At 35.5% G+C, this 27,763-nt stretch overlaps 1 protein-coding gene across 3 annotated transcripts in view; it reads right to left on the minus strand.

Annotated features, from left to right (window-relative positions):
- LOC123559742 (synaptogenesis protein syg-2-like) overlaps positions 1–27,763 on the minus strand; it is a 131,425-nt gene that overhangs the window by 13,511 nt on the left and 90,151 nt on the right. For all 3 annotated transcript variants that reach the window (XM_045351798.2, XM_053552400.1, XM_053552401.1), the window contains 12 exons: positions 21,213–21,506; positions 18,577–18,876; positions 17,797–17,922; positions 16,930–17,097; positions 15,966–16,268; positions 15,173–15,448; positions 12,728–13,003; positions 8,678–8,796; positions 7,123–7,306; positions 5,134–5,325; positions 4,304–4,402; positions 74–232 (listed from right to left, as the gene is read on the minus strand). In XM_045351798.2, the coding sequence (XP_045207733.2) occupies positions 74–232; positions 4,304–4,402; positions 5,134–5,325; positions 7,123–7,306; positions 8,678–8,796; positions 12,728–13,003; positions 15,173–15,448; positions 15,966–16,268; positions 16,930–17,097; positions 17,797–17,922; positions 18,577–18,876; positions 21,213–21,506 (2,496 nt within the window). The remainder of the gene's footprint in view (positions 1–73; positions 233–4,303; positions 4,403–5,133; positions 5,326–7,122; positions 7,307–8,677; positions 8,797–12,727; positions 13,004–15,172; positions 15,449–15,965; positions 16,269–16,929; positions 17,098–17,796; positions 17,923–18,576; positions 18,877–21,212; positions 21,507–27,763) is intronic.

A 27,763-nucleotide genomic window follows, 5' to 3' on the forward strand; every position in this document is an offset into this window, starting at 1 on the left:
TTTTGACAACTGTGTTTTAACACTAAAGAATCACTATTACACAGGGGAGGCAACTAAGGGATTTAAAACTTACTTTCCATCCTTTTCTTCCTCCTTCTAACGAAGAACAGGATGAGTCCAATATTAAGGGCGAGCAGGAAGATCCCAACTACACACACAACAAGAATAATGATAACAGGCATGTCCTCAGCTTTCTCTTCTTCTTTCTTTACATCTATGGCTGGTTTCAAATCTGTAATTGTAATTACAACATATAATAGTAACCATCCTAGATTTAAAAGTATATAACCGTTTGACACTAGTAGCTGGTTTCAATCTGTAATTGTAATTACAACATAATGATAGTAACCATCCTATATCTAATACTATGTAATAGTTTTACTCTAGTAGCTGGTGTCAAATCTGTAATTGTAATTACAACATATAACATTAACCACCCTAGATTTATTATTATGTAATAGTTTGACACAAGTAGTTGGTGTCAAATCTGTAATTTTAATTACAATATATAACAGTAAACCATCCTATATTTAATCGCATGTAATAGTTTGACACATGTAGTTGGTTTCAATCTGTAATTGTAATTACAATATATAACAGTAAATTATCCTATATATAATAGTACATAAAAGTCTGACACCAATAGCTTATTTCAATCTGTAATAGTAATTAAAACATATAATAGTAACCATCTTATATTTTTAGTAAGTACTAGTCTGACACTAGTAGCTTGTTTCAATCTGTAATGGTAATTAAAACATATAATAGTAACCATCTTACATTCAAGACTATGTAATAGTTTTACATTAGTACTTGGTTTCAATCTATAATTGTGATTACAAGATGTAATAGTAACCATCCTAAATTTAATAGTATGTAATAGTTCTACACATGTAACTGGTTTCAATCTGTTACTGAAATAACAATATATAACAGTAACTGTCCTAGATTTAATAGTATGTAATAGTAGATGGTTTCAATCTGTATTTGTAATAACAACAGGCAATAGTAAACAGTCTAGATTTTACAGTATGTATTGTAATATGTAATAGTAAACAAAACATGTTAAAATTTGTTATCGATGTATTTTACATTACTAGTCTGCAATCTGTAACTGCAATTCACTTTCATTATCACAGGCTAGCTTTAACAATATTTGATAGAAGTTTTGTTTTTACATCAGTGGGTGGTATCTGATCTGTAGTCAGGTTTTTTTATTACAAAATAATAATAGTAAACAACCCAGACTTCACAATATACGATAGTCAAAACCTGTCATGGCATTTTTATGTAATGGCTAGCTTTAAATCTGAAGTTTTATCTATATGTTAAGAAACAAATCCTGTTTTTTCTCGACAACAATTTAAGCATTATGTCACATTATCTTACTATTACATAATAAAAGTCATTTCTTCTGAATTACAGAAGTTTTAGTGCAAGAAAGCATGATTAAATTGTATATTCTAGTGGAAAATGTACCATAAAACTCGATAATCATTCATTAAGAAAAAGAAAAGAATTCCTGCCTGCCAAGTTTGAAGAACCTCTCATGGTTAGCCTAGTACTATAAAACAGATGTTGCTGCAGTTAGTGTGGTTGCAAGACTTGGCAAGTGTTTCTCAGTAACAGTATGTCTGTTTAGTATTTGTGATCTCTCTTAGATTTGTGGGGGAATTTGGACAGGGCTTCGAGCAGCAAATTGCAAAACAAGCTGATAAAGTATGAGACAGTGTCCAGAAGTGCCTTGGTATTATTCCTTCGAACTGCCACTATAGCTTTTAGCCCTAGATGTGCGAAAAGTCTGTAACACCACTGTCCCATTTATGTGTGAATGAATGAAAAATTTGCTGATGTATAAAACAAAGCTATAATCAGCAAGAATGAATTAATATTTTCATGAAAAATAGAAAACTGATTTTTTTTTGTATTTTGTTTTTGGTGAACACCAAAACACGGAAAGAAATTTATAGAACTACAGGGAATTTTCAGTATTGTGTTTATGTACTTTCTAAGATTTTCATCACTTAGCACTTTATTTAAGTGATATACTACTGAGTGAACAAAAACATATGTAAGAACATACTGTTGTTCAGTATCTATATCTTAAACCAAAGTAATTCATTACCTAAAATAAGTCAGTTGTATAGACCATAATGCAAGACCAAAATCATTCCCCTGACAAAAAGCAATTGGCAATAATGAATTATATTTTCAAAGCAAAGCTATTTATTTGAAACCCTTAGCAATAAGCAACAATTTCCTTCCTTTTTTCACAAGAAATATGTAAAAAGCATTTCTTACAGCCTGTCGACCAAATGCAAAGTGGTGCAATTATAACTTTATCTCAAGGACTGAAGCAGTGTACACAAGATATAACAGCCCATTCAGAGTATTTATTTATTTATTTTGTTGGGCTTAACGTCGCACCGACACAATTTTAGGTCATATGGCGACTTCCAGCTTTGATGGTGGAGGAAGACCCCAGGTGCCCCTTAGTGCACTATTTCATCACAAGCGGGCACCTGGGTAGAACCACCGACCTTCCGTAAGCCAGCTGGATGGCTTCCTCACATGAAGAATTCAACGCCCCAAGTGAGGCTCACACCAACATCGATGAGGGGCAAGTGATTTGAAGTCAGCGACCCATTCAGAGTAAGATTTCATGATCTGATATATGCTGAAATAATAATCAAGGGCAATAACTCTGAAAATTCCTCACGCTTGAATCAATAATGGTCTTAAATGAAAACAAGAGCTGTAAGAGGACAGCAATGCTTGACTATTGTAATGACTTCTTTAGAAAAAAAAGATGAATGAGTACAAAAAGTTAAAAGGGGCCTAACTTATGAAAAGGAAACATGTGATAAAACCATCACAGTTAACAAATATGCAAAGTTATAATCTATTATTCCAAATACTGATGACTGAGATACCAGCTTTACCAAATCGGAACACCTACTGAGGTGACTGAATGAGTGTAGTAGCTTCACTTATTCTTACAACAGTCAAGCTAGAAACAGGTTGACATATATATTTCTGTGACAGAGTTAGAAGGACAAATCTTTAAATCTATATGCCTCTATCCCTCCAGCTTCACTCCAGGTCTCCCCCTTCCCCCAAAACACACGCACTCACCCTCACCTCCTGCAAAATTTTGTGGGGAAGCCAAAAACTGCGGCAGTGAAAAAAATACACTACAAAGTGAACATATTCAGCTTTAAGTTCATGTATATATTGAGTATAGTTTCATAAATAGTTCACCACAGAAGTTCATTCCTATAGGTCTTATATATACATGTATAAGCTTGAAACGTAAGCAGTAATACCATGTACAGTTTACCTTCTAATATATGACAAACAATTCCAACAAACTCTGTTTTTAAAGAAGAAAAAAAAATGAATTACATCATTTTGCACTAACACTACAAAGGGAAACATAACTGAGCCGCACCATGAGAAAACCAACATAGTGCATTTGCTACCAGCATGGATCCAGACCAGCCTGCACATCCACGCAGTATTGTCAGGATCCATGCTGTTCATTTTCAAAGCCTATTGCAATTAGAGAAACCATTAGCGAACAGCATGGATCCTGACCAGACAGCGTGGATGCGCAGGCTGGTCCGGATCCATGCTGGTCGCAAACGCACTATGCTGGTTTTCTCATGGCGCGGCTCAAATTTATCATTTTCATGCCAGTTGGAAACTAATATAACCATACCTATATATAAATAAAATTTCTAAACAGAAACTACTTTTGATGACAATGACCTTGACCTTTTTACATGTTAAGATGCAGATGCAAAAGTTTTGGTTCAAGGTCGAGTCAAAGTCAATTCGTCACTAATAAAAACTCTCTCACTGGCTGAAAGTTGTTAAAAATAAATAGTAAGAGTTAAAAACGGTCAATAATAATGTATAACCTAAAGCTATCACTAACGATGATTAACACCCCCAGAAACCCCTTTTATACAGGGGAGGTAAGCGCTTTGTAAAACGTCCTGATAAAGATACCAAATGACACTAATTATATGAAAATCCTTCCAGTGGTTTAAAGTATGACACTTGATCTCCGAAGTGTGACCTTGACCTTAGTAATACAAGTTCTGCATTTATCTCTTCATAATATGGTCACAGCAAACATTTGAATGATGGAAAGACTGATGGACAAATGCACAAGATTCCAATATAGCTTCCTATCTGAGGTTATAAAGATACTTAATCTAAGCAACAATGATAGACATTACAATACTGCTAAACCATCTTTGTACATGTAAATATCAAATTCGTAATAAACACCTACTTGAAGTTTTTGCTGTGATAACTTCCGTTGAATAATCACTGCCTCCAAGGTCATTGAATGCCATCACTGTCAGCTCATACTCTGTACCCAGTGTTAAACCTACAGTATAGAATACACAACTAGTATTAGATCTGAAGTACAAAATAAATACCCTATGCCCTACCTCATCCCTACCCAGATGAAAATGCACATCTACATTCAAATATGATCATATCTGTGCAGTTTCTTTATACTTCATTTATAACTGTGGAAACAGTTTGCTAAACAACTTGAGGGTGGATGGATGCACAGGTGCCGCCTTATCTTTTTTCTGCTTAAAAAAAAACAACAACAAAGGATGCACACATCTACACTTCATACTGATTATTTGTATAAAGTTTCATTGGAATTCAGTTACATGTGGCAGCAACTGGTGTCGCAAACTTTTTGCAACAATTCTTTTGCAACTGTCTGACTGACAGACCACATGATCTCAATTGTTTTCCACATACCCCTATCAATATCAATTTCAAACTTTAAGAACATCAAATATTCAAATTAACAATTTCTTCCATACAATATTTTATACTGTCAAGGTTTTGTTGAAATGTATCTCTAGAGGCACAGTCATAAAATCATCATGAACATTTGAGCCGCCCCATGAGAAATTCAACATAGTGGGTTTGCGACCAGCATGGATCCAGACCAGCCTGCGCATCTGCGCAGTCTGGTCTGGATCCATGCTGGTCGTAAACCCACTATGTTGGTTTTCTCATGGCGCGGCTCATTTAACATTTTGCTTCAACTTTAATCTCCATAAATAATTGACGGGTTTACCTGATACCACTTACCTTTGACAGTAAATATTTGACTAGTTGGGGGCTGAACATCAACCTGTATGTAACCTTGTGTAGTCACCGTGGGTTTGTATCGCACCCGAAACTTCTGTACCAGACCACCATCAAACCCACCATTCCATTTGATTGTGATACTGTTATGAGTGGCATTTACAAACTCTAAGTTATCTGGAGGATCAGGCTTTCCTGGGGGAAAAAACATAATGTATTAGTCTATTTTGCAGACAGTTTTTGTCAAAACAAAACCACATGTATATATAAAACTTAAAAATGTTAGAATAAATTGGTAATCAGGCTCTATGCAAGAAACTAGAGCATCGCAATGTGGAGCAACATACGCCCAAAGGTATGATCTTTGACCCCTAAGTTTGACCTTGACCTTGAAGAGAGCCATCCGAAACATGCGCTCTGCACTCGTCTCGATGTGGTCAACATTTGTGTTACAGATCGGATATGAAATTGCTGAATGGACGGATAGACATAACATAGTACGTCCCTTTGGGCATATAAAAATACAGTTGCTTCAGGACTGGAAGGTCTCAAGATTTTTCTCCTTGCCTACAACTTTTGTTTTATGTGAAACAGTCACTAATGCTTAAGTTGTCTTGGAAAACTCCAAGGGGAAATTCCAAAGTAATGGCTATTATTAGGCACATTCTTACAACTAGACCATCTGATATGAAATCTAATTGCCACAAAAATCAGAACAGGTATTTTTTAAACACTTTAACACTTATGAGATGTTTGATAAGTTATCAAGTTGATTTATAATATGGAATCCTATGCTTTCATTTTTTTTTCATTGTCTAGATTTATTAATGATGAAATATAAAATCTAGTAAAAAACACCTTTGTTAATCTACATTAATACTATTTTAACCCTATATCACCAAATTTTTATTTCAGCATGGAAAATTTCTAGAATTATAAAACTTCTAAAACAGCTAACAACAGTAGATGAAGCTGAACCTCTCTTTAAAGAATCCAAAAAAAAAATCTAACAAAGTCACCAGAACAGTATTGTTTGTTTGTTTTAGGTTTAACGCCGTTTTTCAACAGTATTTCAGTCATGCAACGGCGGGCAGTTAACCTAACCAGTGTTCCTGGATTCTATACCAGTACAAACCCGTTCTCCCCAAGTAACTGCCAACTTCCCCACATGAATCAGAGGTGGAGGACGAATGATTTCAGACACAATGTCTTTAATCAGATCAGCACGGAGAACATACGCCCGCCCGAGGATCAAACTCACGACCCCGTGATCCGTAGAATGACGCTCTCCCTATTGAGCTAAGCAGGCAGGTTTTCACCAGAACAGTAAAATTGAGAATTAAGGTCCAAAGTGAGAAAAACAAAAAGCTACTGTCATTACCTTTCTCATTATCTACAAAAAAAAAAACAAAAACAAAAAAAAAATAGAAGACATTAAGTCATGATCCTTTTGTTAGTTTCTTAATTAAACTAGATGCCCACGGGCAACATGTCGAGCCTGCCCTCTGACCCATAACTCTGACCTTGACCTTTGAGATAGGAACCTTGGGTTTGCGCATGACATTCCGTCTCACTGAGGTTAACATTCATGCCAAATATAAAGAAGATTCCTCAATACATGCCAAAGTTATGGGCTGGACAAGATCTGACATGACCTTTGACCTCAAACTGTGACCTTGACATTTGAGATAGGAACCTGAGGTTTACGCACTACACTCCGTCTCACTGAGGTTAACATTCATGGCAAATATAAACAAGATTGCTCTATGCATGTCAAAGTTATGGTCCGGACAAAAAAATCCGGATGGATGGACGCACCCACATACACCGAACAGCCATTTGGACAACTATGTCTTCGCATCCGCAAGTGTGCTCGATAAACTATTCAAGTATTCATGTACAAAAGCAGTCTAAATTTATGCACGAAATGTCGTGCTAAAACAAAAAGTGCTGCAGTGTTACAAAGTTTCCCCGAAAAATATACCAACTTACTCGTATCATCAAAGTCAATTGGCAGTCTATCTTCGCCTTTTTCGTTGGTCACAATACACTGGTATATCCCATAATCCTCTTTCACGACATTTTTTATGGACAAGATATTCTCATAATCTATACCGTTCTCGACCTTCTCCTCAATTACGTATTTCACGTCGTCGGCCACAATATCAACTCCATCCTATAATAAATCAAATGTTCACATATACCAAACAAGAAAATTTATACTAATCAGATGCTGTCTTCTGTGCATAGAGGATACTACATGAGGTGTCTTTTCATTATTTTTTATTATAGAAACATGAGTGCTTTTTTAATTTTTTGTATAGAATTTGTTAGACAAGTTTAATAAAACAATAAAATGCAAGGCTCTGGCTTTTTTTTATTCAACAAGTTAAATAATTTCAATACAGAAAGATGCGTGATGTCATACATAACATGTTAGCTACTGCTAGAACATTGAAATTTCTTCTTCCTTCATCTATTATGGACAAAGTAAAATCTTCTATACATATTATGAACAAAAAATGACTTCAGAATATTCAAATGGTTAAAAAGAAAACAATTTTTGAACCTGATCCCAAGATCATTAATTACTTTTATTTTGCCTTCAAACATCCACTTTTTTGCAAGGTTTGGATCCTTATGTATGTATATTTATATGTCCTCTGAACTAGGGACACAGGTACTCTCAACCATCTCACTGTCTCATCTTATTGTGAAACATGTGATTTTTTCCTATCTGTGTAACATCTAAGCCTTTACAGGCAATTCTCCATTATTCATTAGTCTTTTATTTCACTGCTTTCACTTAGAAATATGGCAATGTACGATGAAATGAAAAGAATATTGTAATGTGGCTCTTGTCGAAAAGCATTTTTAAGTGTATGTGTGCCTTTGGCAGGCTGAAGACCCTAAGTTTGTACACCATCCAACCCAGGGCATATAGTCCCAGACGTTCGCACTTGAATTTATTTTCTTGTGTGGAAAATTTCAAGAACTTTATTACCTAAAATACACTAAATTGTCTCTAACCTGACAGTGCCAATGTTAGACCCTATATTAAGCAGCCATTTGTCTAAGTTAAGGAATATTTACGTGTTAACAGCATGACTACTGGCATTTGTCTTGAACTGAGAATAAGTTAGCTTAATTTGTCTGTCACAGATTTGTTTTCATACCTCCCAAGACAAAAATATGGACAGTTTTAGAAAACAATGATTTCAGATTGTTGTCGTCTCCAATCCTTTGCTAATGAACAATCACGTTTTTTTTTTTGTCATGAACTTTTTATTTTTCCATTTAACAAGAGAAAATTGTTTCCCAGAGCACTTGATTGCTTTAATTATCAGGTATGATTGCACGATTTCTGCATTTGTTAACAATTTGATTGGATTAAAACTCACTTATTTTTTTTTGAAAATCAAAGAATGACAACTAATTTTATAACTAATCTGACACAACGCCCATACGTCTTTTGTAGTAATATCCAGCCAAAAGCATGGTAGAAATATCTGGCATTAATCAGGGTATAGACGAAAACAGTACACACCTTTTGCCATTTAAATGACACTGTAGGAGCACCCTGGGCACGACACACCAGCTTTCCAGTTCGGCCCACATTACTTGCGGCCTTGCTGTACTTCAATGCTTTATCGATGACAGGAACAACTGAAATAAACCCATTTATTAACAAGAGGACCATGATGGTCCTGAATCGCTCACCTCTTCCCACATGACCCAGTTTTGAGTATGACGTCGTTTTTTCTATTATTTGACATAGTGACCTAGTTTTTGAGCTCATGTGACCCAGTTTTGAACTTGACCTAGATATTATCAAGATAAAAATTCTGACCAATTTTCATGAAGATCCATTAAAAAAATATGGTCTCTAAGAGAGGTCACAAGGTTTTTCTATTATTTGACCTATTGACCTAGTTTTCGAAGGTACGTGACCCTGTTTTGAACTTTACCTAGATATCATCAAGGTGAACATTCTCACTAATTTTCATGAAGATCACATGAAAATATGGCCTCTAGAGAGGTCACAAGGTTTTTCTATTTTTATACCTACTGGCCTAGTTTTTGATCGCACGTGACCCAGTTTCGAAACTGACCTAGATATCATCAAGGTGAACATTCTGACCAATTTTCATGAAGATCCATTGAAAAATATGGCCTCTAGAGAGGTCAAAAGATTTTAATAATTTTAGACCTACTGACCTAGTTTTTGATCGCAGTTGGCCCAGTTTCAAACTTGACCTAGATATCATCAAGCCGAACACTCAGACCAACTTTCATACAGATCCCATGAAAAGTATGGCCTCTAGAGAGGTCACAAGGTTTTTTTATTATTTGACCTACTGACCTAGTTTTTTAAGGCACGTGACCCACTTTCAAACTTGACCTAGATATCATCAAGGTGAACATTCTGACCAATTTTCATGAAGATCTCATGAAATATTTGGCCTCTAGAGAGGTCACAAGGTTTTTCTATTTTTAGACCTACTGACCTTGTTTTTGACCGCAAGTGACCCAGTTTCGAACTTGACCTAGATATCATCCAGATGAAAATTCAGACCAACTTTCATACAGATCCCATGAAAAATATGGCCTCTAGAGAGGTCACAAGGTTTTTCTATTATTTGACCTACTGACCTAGTTTTTGAAGGCATGTGACCCAGTTTCGAACTTGACCTAGATATCATCAAGGTGAACGTTCTGACCAATTTTCATGAAGATCTTGTGAAATATATGGCCTCTAGAGAGGTCACAAGGTTTTTCTATTTTTAGACCTACTTACCTAGTTTTTGATGGCACGTGACCCAGTTTCGAACTTGACCTAGATATCATCAAGGTGAACATTCTGACCAATTTTCATGAAGATCTTGTGAAATATATGGCCTCTAGAGAGGTCACAAGGTTTTTCTATTTTTAGACCTACTGACCTAGTTTTTGATGGCACGTGACCCAGTTTCGAACTTGACCTAGATATCATCAAGATAAACATTCTGACCAACTTTCATAAAGATCCCATGAAAAATGTGACCTCTAGAGTGGTCACAAGCAAAAGTTTACGGACGCACGCACGCACGCACGCACGGACTGACGACGGACACCGCGCGATCACAAAAGCTCACCTTGTCACTTTGTGACAGGTGAGCTAAAAATAAGCCTTTTTCCAAAAGTCATCTAACTGCTGAGGGTAAAATTAGAAATTTTTGCAACCGAAATTTTTTTGATTTTTTTTTTTTTTTTGATATTTATTTTGTGAATATGCTCACATTAATATTAAAACTTGCATTATTAGATTGTAAATAAAAATCTGTGAAAAAAAAAACATTCACAAGAAAATATCTGTTAAAACATATTAATCATAACAGCATCAAGGAATATCAACCCATACATGTGATCTCCCGCGCGGGAGGGTCAAAATCCCGATTTTTTCACCTTGCCTCCCGTCTCCCGACCAAAACCATATTTCTCCCGCTTTTCCAAAAAAAAAAAAAAAAAAAAGTGTATTATGACTGGGTTGATAATTACCGAGGAGTGGAGTGCCAAACATGTTTACACAGTAAATCAAAGTGTCACCGACTGTTGTGTATTATACATCAGCTGTAGGAAATAGTTGTTTTTCACAGGTGAATTATTAATTGTTTGTTTTGATAAGGGATTAGACAAGCAGGGCCTTTTCCACCTGTCTCACGGGGCCGAATATCGGCCCATTCTCAATGCCAATTAGGCTCCATTTTTTACCAATTTGAAGCAAAAAACTCCTAGTCATAAGAAATAATTCCCAGCTGAAATGAATTTTAATTATTCAAAGAAAAGCTTGGTTCGGTAATAAAATCACATAAATAATTGTTGGAAAAACCAAAGAGCTATAAAAATAAATATATAATATTTTATACTTCTTTGGAAAAGCCAACCCATAACTATTTTTAGAACAGGAGTGTTATTTCCCCTTTTGCAGTTACGCCATTTTCTTCCAATGTTTACCGAATTAATTTCTTACTAAAATCGGACTTATTTCATTGAAAATTGGATGAAAATACACACTCATTTATTTGATAACATCAATCTACATTATTTTGGTAAGGGTAAATATATGTTGATGCATTTCTGTTCTCTATTTTTCATGTCAAAATCATCAGTATTTTTATACGAAAGTGGGTGGGGTAAGGAATTTGCGGCACAGGGTAAAACGCAGACTACATACAGATAGAGTGACTGCAGACCACATACACAAAGAAGGGTTTTCCCTTATGCAGACCATATAAGTAAAGAAGGATATTGGAAAACGCAGACGACACAGAATATGAATAGAATAAAAATGAATGGGTTTGGTTGCTAATTATGGCACATTAATTATGCAAACTGTTAAAAGTTAGAGCTTTTATCCTTAAATTTAATTAACTGAGTACCTTTGAAATTAATAAGTTTAATTGGTTCAATTAATTATAAAGATCGACTGTTTGAGTTTAATATGTTCGAAGACAAGAATTGTTTGATCTTTTTATAATAATTAAAATGATCTTTTGATAATAATAAAAAAAAAATGTATACACAACTGTTAATTGATGAGCTAATTGGAGTATTTTAATATGTCTGAAGAGGCAAGATGTGTTTGATCTGTTTATGACATAAAACATGAAATAAATATTAAAAAATAAATAAATGAACTCCATAATTAACTTGTTGTTGTTATTCACAGTAAATGTAAGTTAAAAAGTGGCATAATGCTGTCAAAATTCAAATCAAGAGTTATGAGGATTGTTTCTTAGAACTGGTGTATACATTATTGTGTGGCCAAAAATATTGGCTTTTGTCTCTAAGTTATGTGTCCGTGCGCTTAATTTATGTCGATAAAAAACCTCCAGTTTTGAGACCCCAACTCCAGCTGAAAAATGGCAAACCTCCAGTTTTGGGATTCTGAACTTATCACATGTATGTCAACCAAAAATTGCCGCAAGGTGTCTAGGCAAAACCAATCAGATTTTTCTCTTTTTGTTTCAAAATGACATCTTTTTTTTCCATGTCTGAATTGGACAGATTATAAAATTGTCTGCTAATATTAATTTAATCATATTTCTCTGAAAGAGCAGGAGAGAACACAATAAAAGCATAAACAAACTTTGGCGCCGATATTTTTTCCTGTATGTTTTCTATCCATAACGTATGTATATCATAATAAGTCAGTCAACTCAATTATAGACAAATTGATACTGTCTGTTATTGATAAGAAACGCGAGTCTATATGAAATAAAACGTAAGATGAATCTGTGGTGTTGATTTCTGCCTGGTTCATGTTGGCAAGGATGAAAGTATGTGATTTCTCCTGTAGGTCATGACAAAAGGATTATTTGGAGCCGCTTTCTGGTCAACATCAACACCAGAAATCTTGTTTCAAATCTTGTTGAGTTTTAAATCACATGCATACAATGGCGACATATTCCAGCATCACATTTAGTCCTTCTACATCACTTGTAGGTCGTACACCCACAGAGGTGATTGCCAAGTAATTAGAAACCAGCGGCTTAAACCATTCCAACATTAAGGCCTTAACAATTATTGTGAAACTGACATAGAGAACGAAACTTACATCTGACGGTTAACTCTACAGTGTGTTCAACTGCACTGCCTATACCGTTTTGTGCTATACACGTAAATATTCCGGAATCCGTCTTCTCCACATTCTCTATCAACAGAGTACCGACACCCTCTTCGTACGACGGTAATGCACGTGTCATATCAAATTCATCCCGTTTCCACGTAACCATATTCGGTACCATTGGATTACCACGAACAAGACATTTAAGCTCAATGGAAGTTCCTGCATCAGTTGTTATTGGATTAGCCTCGTAGATTTCTGCTGGGTCTGTAATGAAATGTTCATAATGTTAAATTTCTCCTTCAATCACAACAAAACTCTAAAAAACATCAATTATTGTCAAATAATATGGTGAACATTATTCATAAACAATTTTTACAGGGGTCACAGGAAGGTAAAATTATATGAGCCGTACCATGAGAAAATCAACATATTGCATTTTCGACCAGCATGGATCCAGACCAGCCTGTGCATCAGCGCAGTCTGGTCAGGATCCATGCTGTTCTCTAACAGTTTCTCTAACTGTAAAAGGCTTTGAAAGTGAACAGCATGGATCCTGACCAGACTGCGCGGATGCAGGATTTTGCATCAGTTACATTTTACAATTAGTATATATAGCTATTGGTATTCTGAGGCAAATATGTAGTCCTAACAGTCACCTAGTACCCATGACTCAAATTTTAGAACTGAAATTTATAAAAGTCTTCTTTAAGGATTTATTTTTTCAGATTAATATATTGATATTCTAAGGTATTAAAAATGAATTTTTTTTTAAAAAAATTCTTGAACTAAATTTTTGAACACTTGTAAGTAACAAGAGCTGACAGAGGACAGCAATGCTGGACTATTGGAAAGCCTTGTCACTATAAAAGTAAAATATATGAAAACCAAAAATGAAAAAGTAAAACCAGTTATTGAACCTGTACAATGCTCTACCCTATTTTTCAAATAGTCAACCTAATAAAAAAATCTTGAGTTATGCAGTCCTGTTAACATTTTTTCTGGGATAAAAATGATCTCCAGTTAGATCTTAAAGCTGACAGTTAAATATCTTATTCCAAAAGAAGAGGCGCTATTTGCATGACACTATCTTAACATTCAAATAAAATTGCCTTTGGCTTTTATATTTCATCTCATAAGTGGCAAATTTGATTTTCTCCAACTTCGATTTTTTCCCTGCGAAATAACGTGCAAAGCAATCTTTGTAATAGACATCAATCTGAAATATTTCATCAACTTGAAACCGACTCAACAGGCTGATTTTCTGAAAACTGTCAGAGAAATTGACAAAATACAAGACCACTGCTCTTGATATTATCTGAATTCACTCAAACATACCAATCTTTCCATCATTTTCTAGTTTGAAATCTGTCTTTAACCCTGCTGGTAAAACTGAAAACTTAACTGGCATTATCAATAAAGTATTGGGAGTATCAAATTTTCAAATCTAACTGATAAAACTTCTAACAATATTCTGTCAACAGTTGAGGCCAACTAAATCCTTGAAACATATATACAACATCACAGTATTTTTTTTAGATAATACCATAATAAATCTAAAAAAAAACTATATGCCCTTCTTTCTTAATCACAATAATCATCTAAAAAATCTATGACAAGCACTTGTATTATCATCAAATAAAATTTCTGATATAAGAAAATCACACGCCCCTTCCCCCACCCTCACCTCAAAACTACTTCTTCTCTTTTGGAAAACAATATATAGCAATTAATGGAGATACTTATTAGACTTAATACAGTACAAAGAAATTTAGAGAAATTTCTTCTTAATGAATCATTTAGATTAATTTAAAGGGGCAAAACTTCAGATTTATCTTAATTTTTTTCGAAATTCTGTCAGCACTTTCCTTTTGTTTGTAATTGAATAAAAAAAAAGAGTAAAATTCATCGAGTGTTAGGCAACCACTTGTTAGAATGTCAACAATGTAAGAGATGCTATCTGCCGTGATAAGCCTCAGAAAATGTTCACATAATTTTTCAGTTGAACCTGGTCTTAGTGTACGTTGCCTTAAACAGCCAATCACCTACTTCTTATATTGAGTTCTGTGTTCTAATTTCAACTTGGCTTAAGTGGACACCTGTCTTAAACAGCCAGACTGTATTGCTCCCTTGGCTGATTGCTTAATACAGGCTGACTGTATATCCAAATATACTGCCTTTAAAAATACTAAATATTGTACTTTAGTATTTTACAGAGATTCCAGTCTGTTTTAAAAGATTCTATACTATGAAGACAATCTAGAGAAGATGCCTCTGCTTAGAAAATGGAATTATTTCACAACTGCCAAAACTTCAGCAAAGTTTCAGTAGAATATTCAGAAGGTCAAAAGGCAGGATTCTGTCCATCTTAGTGGATCAGAGATGGGGAGTGGGTGGGGTGGGGGGTGATTTAGTCCTATATTCAATGAAACTTACACAAGACATCAATAGTAAAGTCGAACGAGGAGCTGCCCTCGGTGTTTGTACCAACGATGGTGTACACTCCTGCATCATCTTTTGAAATCGCTGAAATTGTCAGTACTCCTTCTTCCAGTGAAAAACTGCTAATGTCTCCGGGGTTTATAACAACGTCCCCTAGTTTTAAAACATACGTGCCGTTTGTAGGATTGGCCGTGGCAGTCAGGTTTACAATCCTGCTCTCTCCAGCCGTAATAGGGACAGTGGTATTTTTGTCTCTAAATTCTGGTTTAACTGGAAAAAAGATCAAGCATAGTCTTGTATTAACTTCTTTTTTTAAAAGCAATACTTAAAAGAAGAACATTACACTGTTAATGCCTACCTTCCCTTTTTTTTCTAAAAATCATTTTCTGGCAAAATATAGTCAGCTAATCCCCAATCAGTTCTGGTACCGCACATGACCAGTTTGAATACTATACTGTCCTAAATTATACACTGTAACATCTATGTTACCTTATAAATATCATGATTGTGTGCAATGAATTTAAAAGAATTGTAGTTTGTTGGTAGACAATTCAAAGTTAAATGCAACAGATTTCCTCCTAATAGAAATCTTTTAAAACCTGCAAATTATACTTCAAATTCAATGAGTTTCAACACTTTTCAAATCATCTGTCTATTCGACTTCAAAGTCTAACTTGTATTAGTGGCCACCTGAAAACAATTAAGATGAATGTGACCAGATAGCATAAAATGATTCCTATATAGTAGCCAAACCTCGTCTGGTGGGAGACTTAAACGTAATACTTACACAGGACATTCAAAGTGATAGCATCGTGAATAGTTTCCTGCAGTACCAAGTTGGTTGCCCGGCAACCATACGATGCCTCGTGATCAGCTGACGTCGGAATAATCTCAAGCTGATTCTTCGATATTTTCCCGCCATTTACTCCGCTGGTCATGCCGATATTTGTCCCAGTCAGTTTCTGGTTGTTGTGCATCCACGTTATCTCTGCGGCTGGATTACTAGACGCTGACATGCACTTGAGTCTCAGACGATGCCCTGCACGTGCTATCACAGGATCGCTGGAGATATTCACACTGGCTGGAGGGACTAAAGTAAAATGGAAGGAAAATATGTTCAACATTTCATAGAAGTTCTTGTTCTGACGCCATAAAAAAGCTACCTAGGTAGATTAGTGAAATAATAATCAGCAGGTCCTGTCAAGGCTGATCAAATGAACAACTGAAGTCAACATATAACAAACTGCATCTGTTTGTTATTGAGAAGCCCAAGCAAATTAATTACTTTTATCAAATAAACATGATTTTGAACCATTAACACAACAAATGAGCTCATCTGAAGTGAATCATGACCTTTAGACACTGCTTCTGACCAAGTTTGGTAAACATCTGTAAAGCATTTCACTGGAAGTTATTCAAATTTTTCTTTTATTCTTTTTAATGTGACAGCGCCTGTGGCTGCCATGCAATATGATTAGCATAAATGCGACAGAGGTCTAGACAAGGATGCTAATGACCAAGTCTGGTGAACATCCATCAAGTGGTTCATCAGAAGAAAACATTTTTTTCTCTCCAATTTTCAGCTTCGGCATCCCCTTAACAGGGCTAAGCAGAACTAACTGAGCCCACTAAAAATATGACTATACAAAAATGTTTCATGCCGAGTTAGGTGAAGATCCATCAATTTTTCACCAGAAGAAGTTGTTAAAAGATTTTTCTACTTTTAGCTTAGTATACATGGTGATACTTACAATGAACCGTAAGTTTCCTCAGAGCAACCAGTGGGGAATCAGTGGCTTGGTTTGAGGCTTCACATTTGTAGATGGCACCATTGTCGTCTGCTCTGGTAACTATGGCGATCTCCAAAGATGGAATATTTCCGGCCGACAAGTCATTGACCTCTGTCACCTCTTCATCACCTTAAAAAAAACAACATTAATGTTAAACAATGATTATTTTACAAGAATTCTGAGTGATCTAAAAATAGAAAATATGCAAACAAATTGCTGTCAAAAACTGAAAAAAAAATTGCATTGAAGGTGTCAGAAAGAAAGTTCATTTGACTTTGACCTCTACCCTTACTTGTTTCTAAAAATTCTGTATACTAATTTACTTGAGGCCGATATGCTTTTATTTTGCTGGATTTTAAGTCACAAAATTAAAAATTTAGATCACATGGCAACTTTCCAGCTTTAATGACTGAGAAAGACCCCAAGTTTTCTGTGTATTACTTCACACATGGGCGGGCACCTAAGTAGCACCACCTTCCTTGAAGTTCCTCCCGCAAGCTAGCTTGACAAATTTCTCAAATGTCAATCCAGACATGGCTCAAACGCATATTGGCGAGTGGCAAGTGATTCCAAGTCAGTGACCATAGCCACATGGTCACTAAACCCACTTCACTCAAAGCTAACAATATTCATGTGATCTAAAGTCTATGTCGTGCACAATATCATATTAACACCTAGAAGCAAAAACTAATATTACGACTTTGCGACCTGTTGGGATTCAGATCAGCCTGCACATCCATAAAGTTCTTTAGAGAGATGTATAATACCATTAGTATTATTTTGAATTGTATTTATCACAGGAAAGGTGGATCAAAGAGTTGTTTTTACCTTTGAACCATTTCAGTGTAGCCGGAGGATTGCCCCTCAGTGCTGTACATCGCAATTTAACTAGGTCACCAGCTCGGATTGATTTTCCTTCTGTATACCCTGAAATCTGTGGTGCTTCTGGCGGATCTGTAACAAACAAGAGTGACATAATGAGCCTAAGTTGCTCATCTGAAACAGACTATTTGGCCTTGTATATATGTATGACACACTGTACCATGAATAGTAAAAACTGTATTTAGTCTTAAAACATAAAATTGGTCACGTGCCCCCATTTGAACAAAACTGAGAACACCTTACATTGATACCTTGGACCAAGTTCAATGAAGATCTAGCAGTTCAATGAAAAATGTCATTTGAATATATTTCTATTTTTAGCTTTAAAGGCCCCTTCAAGGGTCCCCATTAGAAGAAAACTAATGGAGGACTTTAAGTTTATAAGAATGCTACCAACTAAGTTTGATAAAAATCCGTCAAATTTTTCATAAGGTGTTGTCTTAAAGTTTTTCCATTTTTAGCTCAAATATGGGCCAAAATCTCCCAACTGAACGAATCCATCAATTTGAATTAGCCTAGAAAATATTTCATAACTCGGACATCAATTTGACTGGGCCTAGAAAATATATCATAATTGGGACATCAATTTGAATTGGTCTAGAAAACATTTCATAATTTGGACATCAATCTGAATGAGCCTAGAAAACATTTCATAATTGGGACATCAATTTGAATGGTACCAGAAAATATTTTATAACTGGCTCATCAATTTGAAACTTGACTTACAGAGAACCCCAACAGTTGCAGTATCTGCCACCGTGATCCCAAGCTGATGGTTTGTAGCGGAGCATGTATAGATGGCGCTTGTTTGTGTGTTAGACAGTGTGATGTCTATCTCAGATATTGTAATCAATCCACCATTCGGCGACTCTTCCGTCCTTGATCGAATATCTGCCCCGCTAGATCCATGAGGTATCCATTCAACAACAGCAGCTGGATTGCTGTTTGATGTTGTACACGTCAAGGTCAAAGTCTCGCCGGCCTTCGCCTCTCTCGTTCCCGTTATGGTGGCTGTCTTTGGTGCAACTATATGAAACAAAATCGTAACGAGATTATTGTTGTACTCTAATGTTTCACATCAAGCATGTAGTAGCGATTAATTGTGTTAAAAGGCCATTACAAAATATTTCTCTGTAATTTAATCAAATTTATAGTGATCCATTTTCAGGGATAATACAAAAACAAGGGTATTTTAAAAGCTCTAAACGACTTCATTGCAACTTTATCTAAGTTATTATCAGTCCTGCACATGTTCCTTCTGATACTTTTTTTTTTATTATTTCATTTTAATACTGCATTCTTTGAAGATCTATTTCTCTTTTAGCAAAAACACACACAGACTAATTTTCCAGCTAATGGCAACAGAATATTTTTTACAAAATGGAACTATTGGAATATGGCATATACAAGGTCCATACTTCCTATTATTTAAAAAGTCTTAGAAGCTTTTAACACCAAAGTCTTTTACTTTAGAAGTAAGACTATTTTGTCAAGAGGCCAAAAAAAATAATTTTCATTTCCCACAATTCTTGTATAATTTGTCTCTTTTGATTACTATTTTTTTCCCCATTTTTACTTAAAGCTACATTTCCAGTCTGAGTAACTATTTTGCTTAAACTACTGGTACCTAAACTGCACAGTTCAAATACAGAATTGAGACTTGTCAATCAAATTCTTTCTCAAAGTCAAAATCACGACTTTGTTGACTAATATCAACTTTTTTGGTGACTTCTTTTGTATGTTTAACCTTTAGCTTGCTGGTGGCAAGTGATTCTGCCTTTGCAACCAAGATCATGGTCTGCACTGTTCACTGTTCAATTAGTAAATTTTCAGTGAACACCCCTTTGAATAATAAATGGTACTGTCCAAACTGAATGACAGACCAGTCCATTTTAGAAATTTAGCAGGGCGAGGGTTAATGTATTAGTGAATGTTGCATTAGATTTCAACAATTATATATTTGAAATCCTTAGTTTTTTTCAACAAAATGCATTGTAATAATAAGTGTATAAAATTAAAAATATCAAACATTTTTAAACAGTGACCAAAGATTATTATTGAAATTTTAAAATTTAAACATAGTTTAAATGATTTTTCTTAATTTAATAATAATAAATGATTTTTCTTAATTCAATTCTTACTAAACTGGTCACAAAGCCAACAATAAACTTCATTTTCTTAGCATCTTGTTTGGAAAGGCCAAAAATTCAATAAAATATTCATAGTGTTTAAATCAAAACTATTATGTACAAACAAGACAGACTCGTATTTATTCCAATATAAGGAATCTGCATCTCCGAGTTATTAATGTCGCCCAGGAGGCAATGCCGTCTTACTTCGGTAATCTCGGCACATCAATAATGGCGCGGTATTCAAGACACTAGGATTACAAAAGGCAATTTGAGTGTCTCTCACTCTCTAAAAAGAAGTCTTTCACAAATCCATTTCGGCCTAATGTCTTGCCAATTCTTTAATTCGTTTGGCAAAGCCACTGGTTTCGTATTCTCCAATCATTAAAACTAACACTCCGTAGGAGTATATGATTGATGAACGCTACCCAGACGACAGTCAGAGATACAAATGCAACTTAACAAACTGTAGTGGTCAAATCACCTACATGTACTGGTCATAATGACTAATTTAAGCCATCAAATCCACTCCTTCTAATGGTCAAATTGCCTAAATGAAGCAGTCCAATCCACTCCTTGTACTGCAGGTCAGACTGACTTATTGTAGTGGTAAAATCGCTTTTTAAAAATTTATTTTTGTATTAATATGGAGATAAAGAATATAGTAACAGAAGAATAACCCCATTCAATTTCTAGCCATAGACTAGCTGTCAGCACAAGCTTTTTGACAGCATTCCCAAAATTTGAGTAAGGACAATCAACTAATACAACACTTCTGTAATGTTTGTCTGTTTTGTAAAAAATATTTTTCAAAAGGACTTTGGAAATGAAATGGCTACAAATCAGCTTAATCAGGTTTCTTGATATATAACTTACAATTACTTTTCCATAAGAAACTGGCAATCAACAATTACTTTTCCATGAGAAACTGGCAATCAACAATTACTTTTCCATAAGAAACTGGCTATCAACAATTACCTCACAACTTCCTCACTTCAGACTATGGTGCTGGACAGGCACTGGACATGAACTGCACTGCTGACGAAAATCGGGAATGAGATCGCACCCTCAGTAAAAAAAATCTCTACAGAGATCTAGACCTATTACGATTGTAAAAGCTTTTCTGAATTTATCATTCTTAATCTACTTTTCAGAATGGAGAACTCTCTCGATTCAAGCTGCCCTGGGAGTCACAGGACTGTAAACAAATTACAATATATAATGTATACTTACAGTAAACTAAAAGTTTCCGTGTCACTACGAGCGGCGTTTCCGCATTCACTCTATTCCATGCCTCACATTTATATTCGGCATCATTGTCCGACCTCTCTGCAGTAATAATCAGCTCATTCTCTGCCCTGTTGCCGCGCTGGCTGTAAGAGAAATCCACCTGGGCGTTGTTCCTGAACCAAGCTATCTGGGCGAGTGGGTTACCGCCCTCTGATATACACATTAGTTGCACAGTATCATTTACTCTGATCACCTGATCTGTTTTGTAACCCGTAATTGTTGGTTGAGAAGGTGGATCTGTAAGAGAAAGATTGATTGATTGCTTTACTGACTGACTAATTTATTGACTGATTGATTTATTTACTTATTGAATAGCTCACAGACTAGTATGTCATTTTCAGCTATATTGGACTGCACTTTTACCAGAATTACTTGAGAGGTTCACATGAAATAATTAACAATTTAATTTGCTGAGCCCAAGGAGAAGCTTTGACATCCTGGAGTTTTGTTTGTTTTGGGTTTAACGCTGTTTTTCAACAGTATTTCAGTTATGTTATGACCAGCAGTTAACCTAACCAGTGTTCCTGGATTCTGTACCAATACAAACCTGTTTTCCGCAAGTAACTGTCAACTTCCCCACTTGAATCAGAGGTGGAGGACAAATGATTTCAGACACAATGTCTTTTATCAAATCGTCACAAAGAACATACGCCCCGCCCGGGGATCGAATTCACGATCCCGCAATCCATAGACCAACGCTCGGATCACGGGATCGTGAGTTCAATCCCCGGGCAGGCATATGTTCTCCGTGACGATTTGATAAAAGACATTGTGTATCACTGAATATCACACCACTGAACAAAGATGGCTGGGTGTATTTTTAAACAAAAATAAGGGTTATTCAAATTCTTCTTAAAAAATGAAATGCTGACAAACATTCATTTTAGGATATTTATCTTCTTTTTCTTCTGTGTGCTAGACATTTGCTTTAATGAAGAGGAACACAAGTATTTACTTACCAAAAACTTAAAATACTTTACTAAGTAGTTTTATCTGCCCCTTCACTTCCTAAATACAGTATTTCACATTAGAAGGAACTAATAACACCGTGTGCGTGTCTTAAATGTATTAGGATATAGTGACTTCATTTCCCCTCTAACGCCATTAACAGAACAAATAAAATAGCAAAATATTGATCTAAATGGATGAAAGAAGATGGTGCCCTCTCTGTATGCAACAATGACCAAGTTTTATATATCCCCTCATTCTTGCCTTAAATAGCTTCACTTAATGCATTTTGCTAATTTCTCGCAGAAAAATATATTTTCTACGTAGTTCATTAACAAACAACTGTGATGTAGAAGAAAATGCATTTTGTTGATTTCTCATAGAATTTTTTTTCTTTTACTTAGTTCATTAACAAACAACTATAAATGTAAAAGATATGTATTTTGTCAGCATCACTTGTATTATACCGTAAAATCCCATGTATACACTTATGTATAACGTTAATCCCCGATTTCAGCCTGTGAGTCTTCGAAAAAAATTTTTTTTTTACAATTTTGAGAAAGATAAATTAAGAAGTTTATTTATTTCCTATTTATTCATTTACTGATACTTGGGTTTATTTTCTACATTTTGTAGACTACACTAGTATTATCTGTAATAACAGATAAGCTGACTATCATATTTTCCAGGAATTATGTATCGCATCATAAACCAAACAGATTTTCTCACTTGCCTTACAGATTATTCTAATAAAACTTGCACCTATTCCTGCATACCTACATTAAACACTAATATTTCGAATCCATTTTCATAAATTAATACCTCTATATCTACTGCTGCTACATCAATTCCCCAAGTTATCATGAAATTTGATAGAAACAGACAATAAGACTGCCAATTTCTGAAAAGAAATCGTATAATATCATGGCCTCTGCTAGGAATCATAAGTTTTTTTCTACATTCTGAATTCGGATCATATTCAAGGGATCAAGTCTGTTAAAAAAAATCTAAAAAATATCTCTATAGCTCTATTGTTCAATGGTTCCATCACTATGCCAATATCCTTCTGCAGTCTATCAGACAATGCTCCGAAAATAAAACGGGGAAAAAAATCTTGGAACAGACAAAGCCATGTAATATTGGCTTTTTAATGAAAGCTTATCTAAAACCCAATTGTTTGTGAGACAATTTTCTCTGTGTGAGTTAAGAGTAGATATGCCAAGCCAATGGCGCTAGTTCAGATTCTCTATCATACCGATCACAAATGCAGTCTTCGAATTTGGCACTAGTCCGAAGCCCGAGGCTAGTAAAAACCTAGATCGGACTAGTATTTGTCTCTAGGTGACTAGTCCGCGAGGCTAGTAAAAAAAAATCGAGAGAATACGTATAAAATTACCCAAAAAATCCATAGCGTGAGTTTTCTACGGTGTTTATTTCACGAGTGTAGATATTACGCGCACCGGCGGAAATAGACTGGTTAAGCGTTCCTTTTCGCTGAATTATCCTTAGCGAGAAGCAAAAGGAAAACCAGTCTGTTTAACCTAGCGTGACCTTTACCTTACGAAAATAGAAAGGTAAATTTGTAAACAAATGTTTCAACTAATGTATACACCCGGGGCCATCCCGGGAAAGGCCAATAAGCGGCATTTATCCGAAGAGGAAAAAATATCCGCAAAAAAAAAGTATGAATCAAAAAGAACGCGGAGCTTCCAGCCTTCCTGGGAAAAAAGTTTTCCGTGGCTTACTTACAATTCTGAATCTGGCAAGATGTTTTGCACCTTTTGTATTAAAACATCAAACGAGTGTGTTTTTACCACCGGGTGTTCTAATTTCAAAGTGGAAACACTAAACGCTCACCAGGAAAGCCGTGGACACCAAAAGGCTGCTGGTGAACATCATGCAAAATCTGCCCCCACCCACTCCAAAACGAGTGAGGCAGCAAATTGCCTGCTAAAACTCAAGCAAAATGAGTATCAAAAATTAATTATAAAGTTTAGGACAGCTCATGCCCTTGCTAAATCACACCAGAGTTTTAATTTCTATAACACCATCTGCCGGTTAGACAAGGTCAAGGGCTTAGATGTGGGAAAGAGTTACTTAAACGACAAAGCAGCAGCCTCTTTCACTAAAGCCATTGCCGATGATGCTGATGATGGTTATTCCTCAGATGAGTCAGAGTGTGACATGAGTGAGGATTATGTCACCTCGATGCTTGAAATGTTCTCTCGTGAATAAAATGTATAATGAACCAAAATAAAAAGAAAAGAACCTTGTTTTGCAGTTATGTTCATATATTTGCATATGTATGATAAAAATGCAATAAGCAATATCAAACAATATCACACAGAGTATAAAAATGACACCAAACAAATAAAAAATACACCTTTAATAATTTACTGTTCGGACTACCAAAATTCCTTTCGGGCTAGTAAATTCTGCTATGTTGGTAGTCCGGCTGGCTAGTACTTTGAAAAGTTTTTCGTGAAGACTGCAAATGGAATTACTGAACAGCTAGAGTTTCATTAGTTTTGGACCAACATGTGACAGATAGTTCTCACAGTGCATGAAAATAGCCACTGAATGAAGGTTTTCCTAAGTCCAAGAAAATCATAATAAAAAGCTCTTTGCTGGTCAATGACTTTCATGAAAAAGCAAACTTGCTGAATGAACTTTGAGACAATTACCCTGTTGTCATCATGTCTCTCTTATATCATGATCCGAATAATGATACAGTTGAATAGATTCAATTGGACACAACCACCCTGGTGTATTTAACCAATAGCTTCCTTAATAGAAGCATACATGAATACAGTCAAGAAACTTGTCCAAGAGTTCAAGAAAATCTGAGAAGTCCTTTGCCAGTCAATGATTCCAATGAAAAAAATCATCTTGCTTCAACATTGAGATACTCACCATTTGTCAGGTTGTTGTTTTTTTTGTTATTGTAGTGACACAATCGCTCTAAAACGCTGAACTGCCTAAGTTTTATATTCTGATAGAGATTAAAAAGGGGGACAGAAAACATTCCAAGAAATAAAGGACATCATCAAAGCCCATAAACACTTAACCTTTACCCTGCTAAATTTCTAATATGGACTGGTCCCTCATTCAGTTTGGGCAGTACCATTAAAATTTTATTATTTGAAGGTGTGTTCACTGAAAATTTACTGACTGAATAGCGAACAGTGCAGACCAGTGCAGGCTGATCTTGTTCTACACTGGTCGCAAAGGCAGAATCACTTGCCGCCAGCAGGCTAAAGCACTGTACATCTCTATCAAGCGTTATTTACATATTTTAGTACAAACTTGAGCTATCAATCAAAGTGATTAATACCGCAAGATGCTGCTTTGTTACAGGGAAAGCAAAATGTCGTGATCATGACCTTTGGCTTTCGGATGTAACCTCGTCCTTGGCTCTAGTGACCTGTTTAACAACTGATGCTTTTTTTATGCTAGCGGTAAAGATTTATAGAGCGGACAAAACTTAACCAGTTTCATCTCTGACCTCTAAATGCATGCAACCTTGATCCGAGTTGTGCCTTCTGCAGGGAGCGGACATATTTTTAAGCTCATTAGATTTGACCGCCAAGTGTGACCTTGACCTGAACTTACTGACCTGAGTCATGTGCTCTGCATGTTGTCCTAATTAGATGAACTATATATGTTAGTTTCATAAAAACCTTCCAAGCAGTTTAGCTGCAGCCACAGAGTTACGATACTTGACCTTTGACAAAAAAGTGTGACATTGACCTTGGACCTAGTGACCTGTACAGTGTCCTGGTAACGCTGATGCTAGCTGATGCGTTTTAGAAGATATTGAGCAGACAAGAAGTTAAGCTATTTGACCTTTGACCTTCAAGTGTTACCCTGAACTTGGACCTAGTAACCTCCAAATGTGGTCTTGACCTTTGACCTGATGACCTGTGTTGAGCACTAAGCAGATGGTCTTGAAGAGGTTAATTATTGACGCTGCTCTTATGAAAATCCTCCCTGCAGTAAAGAAGATATGGAACTGATATATAATGGACAGATGGACATGTGTGACTCCAATATATATTAATATTGCACCTAGATTTCTTAGCCTAATCTACCGGTACTAGATTTCAATATACTTCATATAATTAAATAATGTCTTTTTTCTCTATTTATTGTTGCAAATATCACTACATAGTATTTTTTATTACTGCTGTATTTATTCCCTGACATCATAAAATCTGTTAGAAACAGACAATAAGGCTGCCAAATTCTGTGTATAAATCAGCAGATATCTTGGCTTTTGACAGTTATCAAAGGCCTTCCCTACATTTGAATTCTGACCATGTTCACATATTAAGTTGGTTCATAAAACCTCAATAACATCTCAATCATTATCTACTGCCACAATGTTCAATTGTACCATCACTGTACCAATATCAGAACAAACAAAAAAGAAAAAGAAAAAAATCTGGCAACAGTCAAAGCCATGCAATATTGGCTTTTTAATGAAAGCTTATCTAAAACCCATTCCATGTAATATATGAATCGCTTGTGAGACAATTTTCTCTGCATGAGGACTTAGCAATGTCGTTACTTCAGATTTTCCTTCATTATGATCAGAAATGGAAATTATGGAATGGCTTGTTCCCTTATCTATGGACAAAGACATCATACAATTTACAGTAACTTTCTAAATTTGAGAGTGCATGAAAACAGTCAAAAGCAATTCCAAAGTAAATGGAAATTATGAAAAATTCTGTGCCGATCAATGATTTTCAAAAAAAAAAAAAAAAAAAAAAAAAAAAAAATTAAAATTGTAGAATGAACACTTAGAGACACTGGCTCTTTTGATGTTTCTCTTATCTATGGCCAAATATGTGTTCCAAACAGCAATGCAATTAGATGCAATTGCTTTCTCTGTAATTTAACCAATAGTTTCCAAGAGGAACACAAGGCAGTCTGAAAGACAGCTATATCCTCTGCCACTGTTATGGATAGTAAAAGGGTTGATAGTATTTGGGTGGAACCATTAAACATTCGAGCTGTGACCTTGACCTTAAGCTAGCAGGGGTGAATTTTGAATTCTGCACATTGTTTTGATAAGGGGAATATTACAGCCAAGTCATATTAACAAGAGGACCATGATGGTCCTGAATCGCTCACCTCATCCCACATGACCCAGTTTTGAGTATGACGTCGTTTTTTCTATTATTTGACATAGTGACCTAGTTTTTGAGCTCATGTGACCCAGTTTTGAACTTGACCTAGATATTATCAAGATGAAAATTCTGACCAATTTTCATGAAGATCCATTCAAAAATATGGTCTCTAGAGAGGTCACAAGGTTTTTCTATTATTTGACCTATTGACCTAATTTTCGAAGGTACGTGACCCTCTTTTTGAACTTTACCTAGATATCATCAAGGTGAACATTCTCACTAATTTTCATGAAGATCTCATGAAAAATATGGCCTCTAGAGAGGTCACAAGGTTTTTCTATTTTTATATCTACTGGCCTAGTTTTTGACCGCACGTGACCCAGTTGAAACTGACCTAGATATCATCAAGAT

Source organism: Mercenaria mercenaria, chromosome 10, assembly GCF_021730395.1.
Source record: "Mercenaria mercenaria strain notata chromosome 10, MADL_Memer_1, whole genome shotgun sequence".
Classification (NCBI taxonomy): Eukaryota; Metazoa; Mollusca; class Bivalvia; order Venerida; family Veneridae; genus Mercenaria; species Mercenaria mercenaria.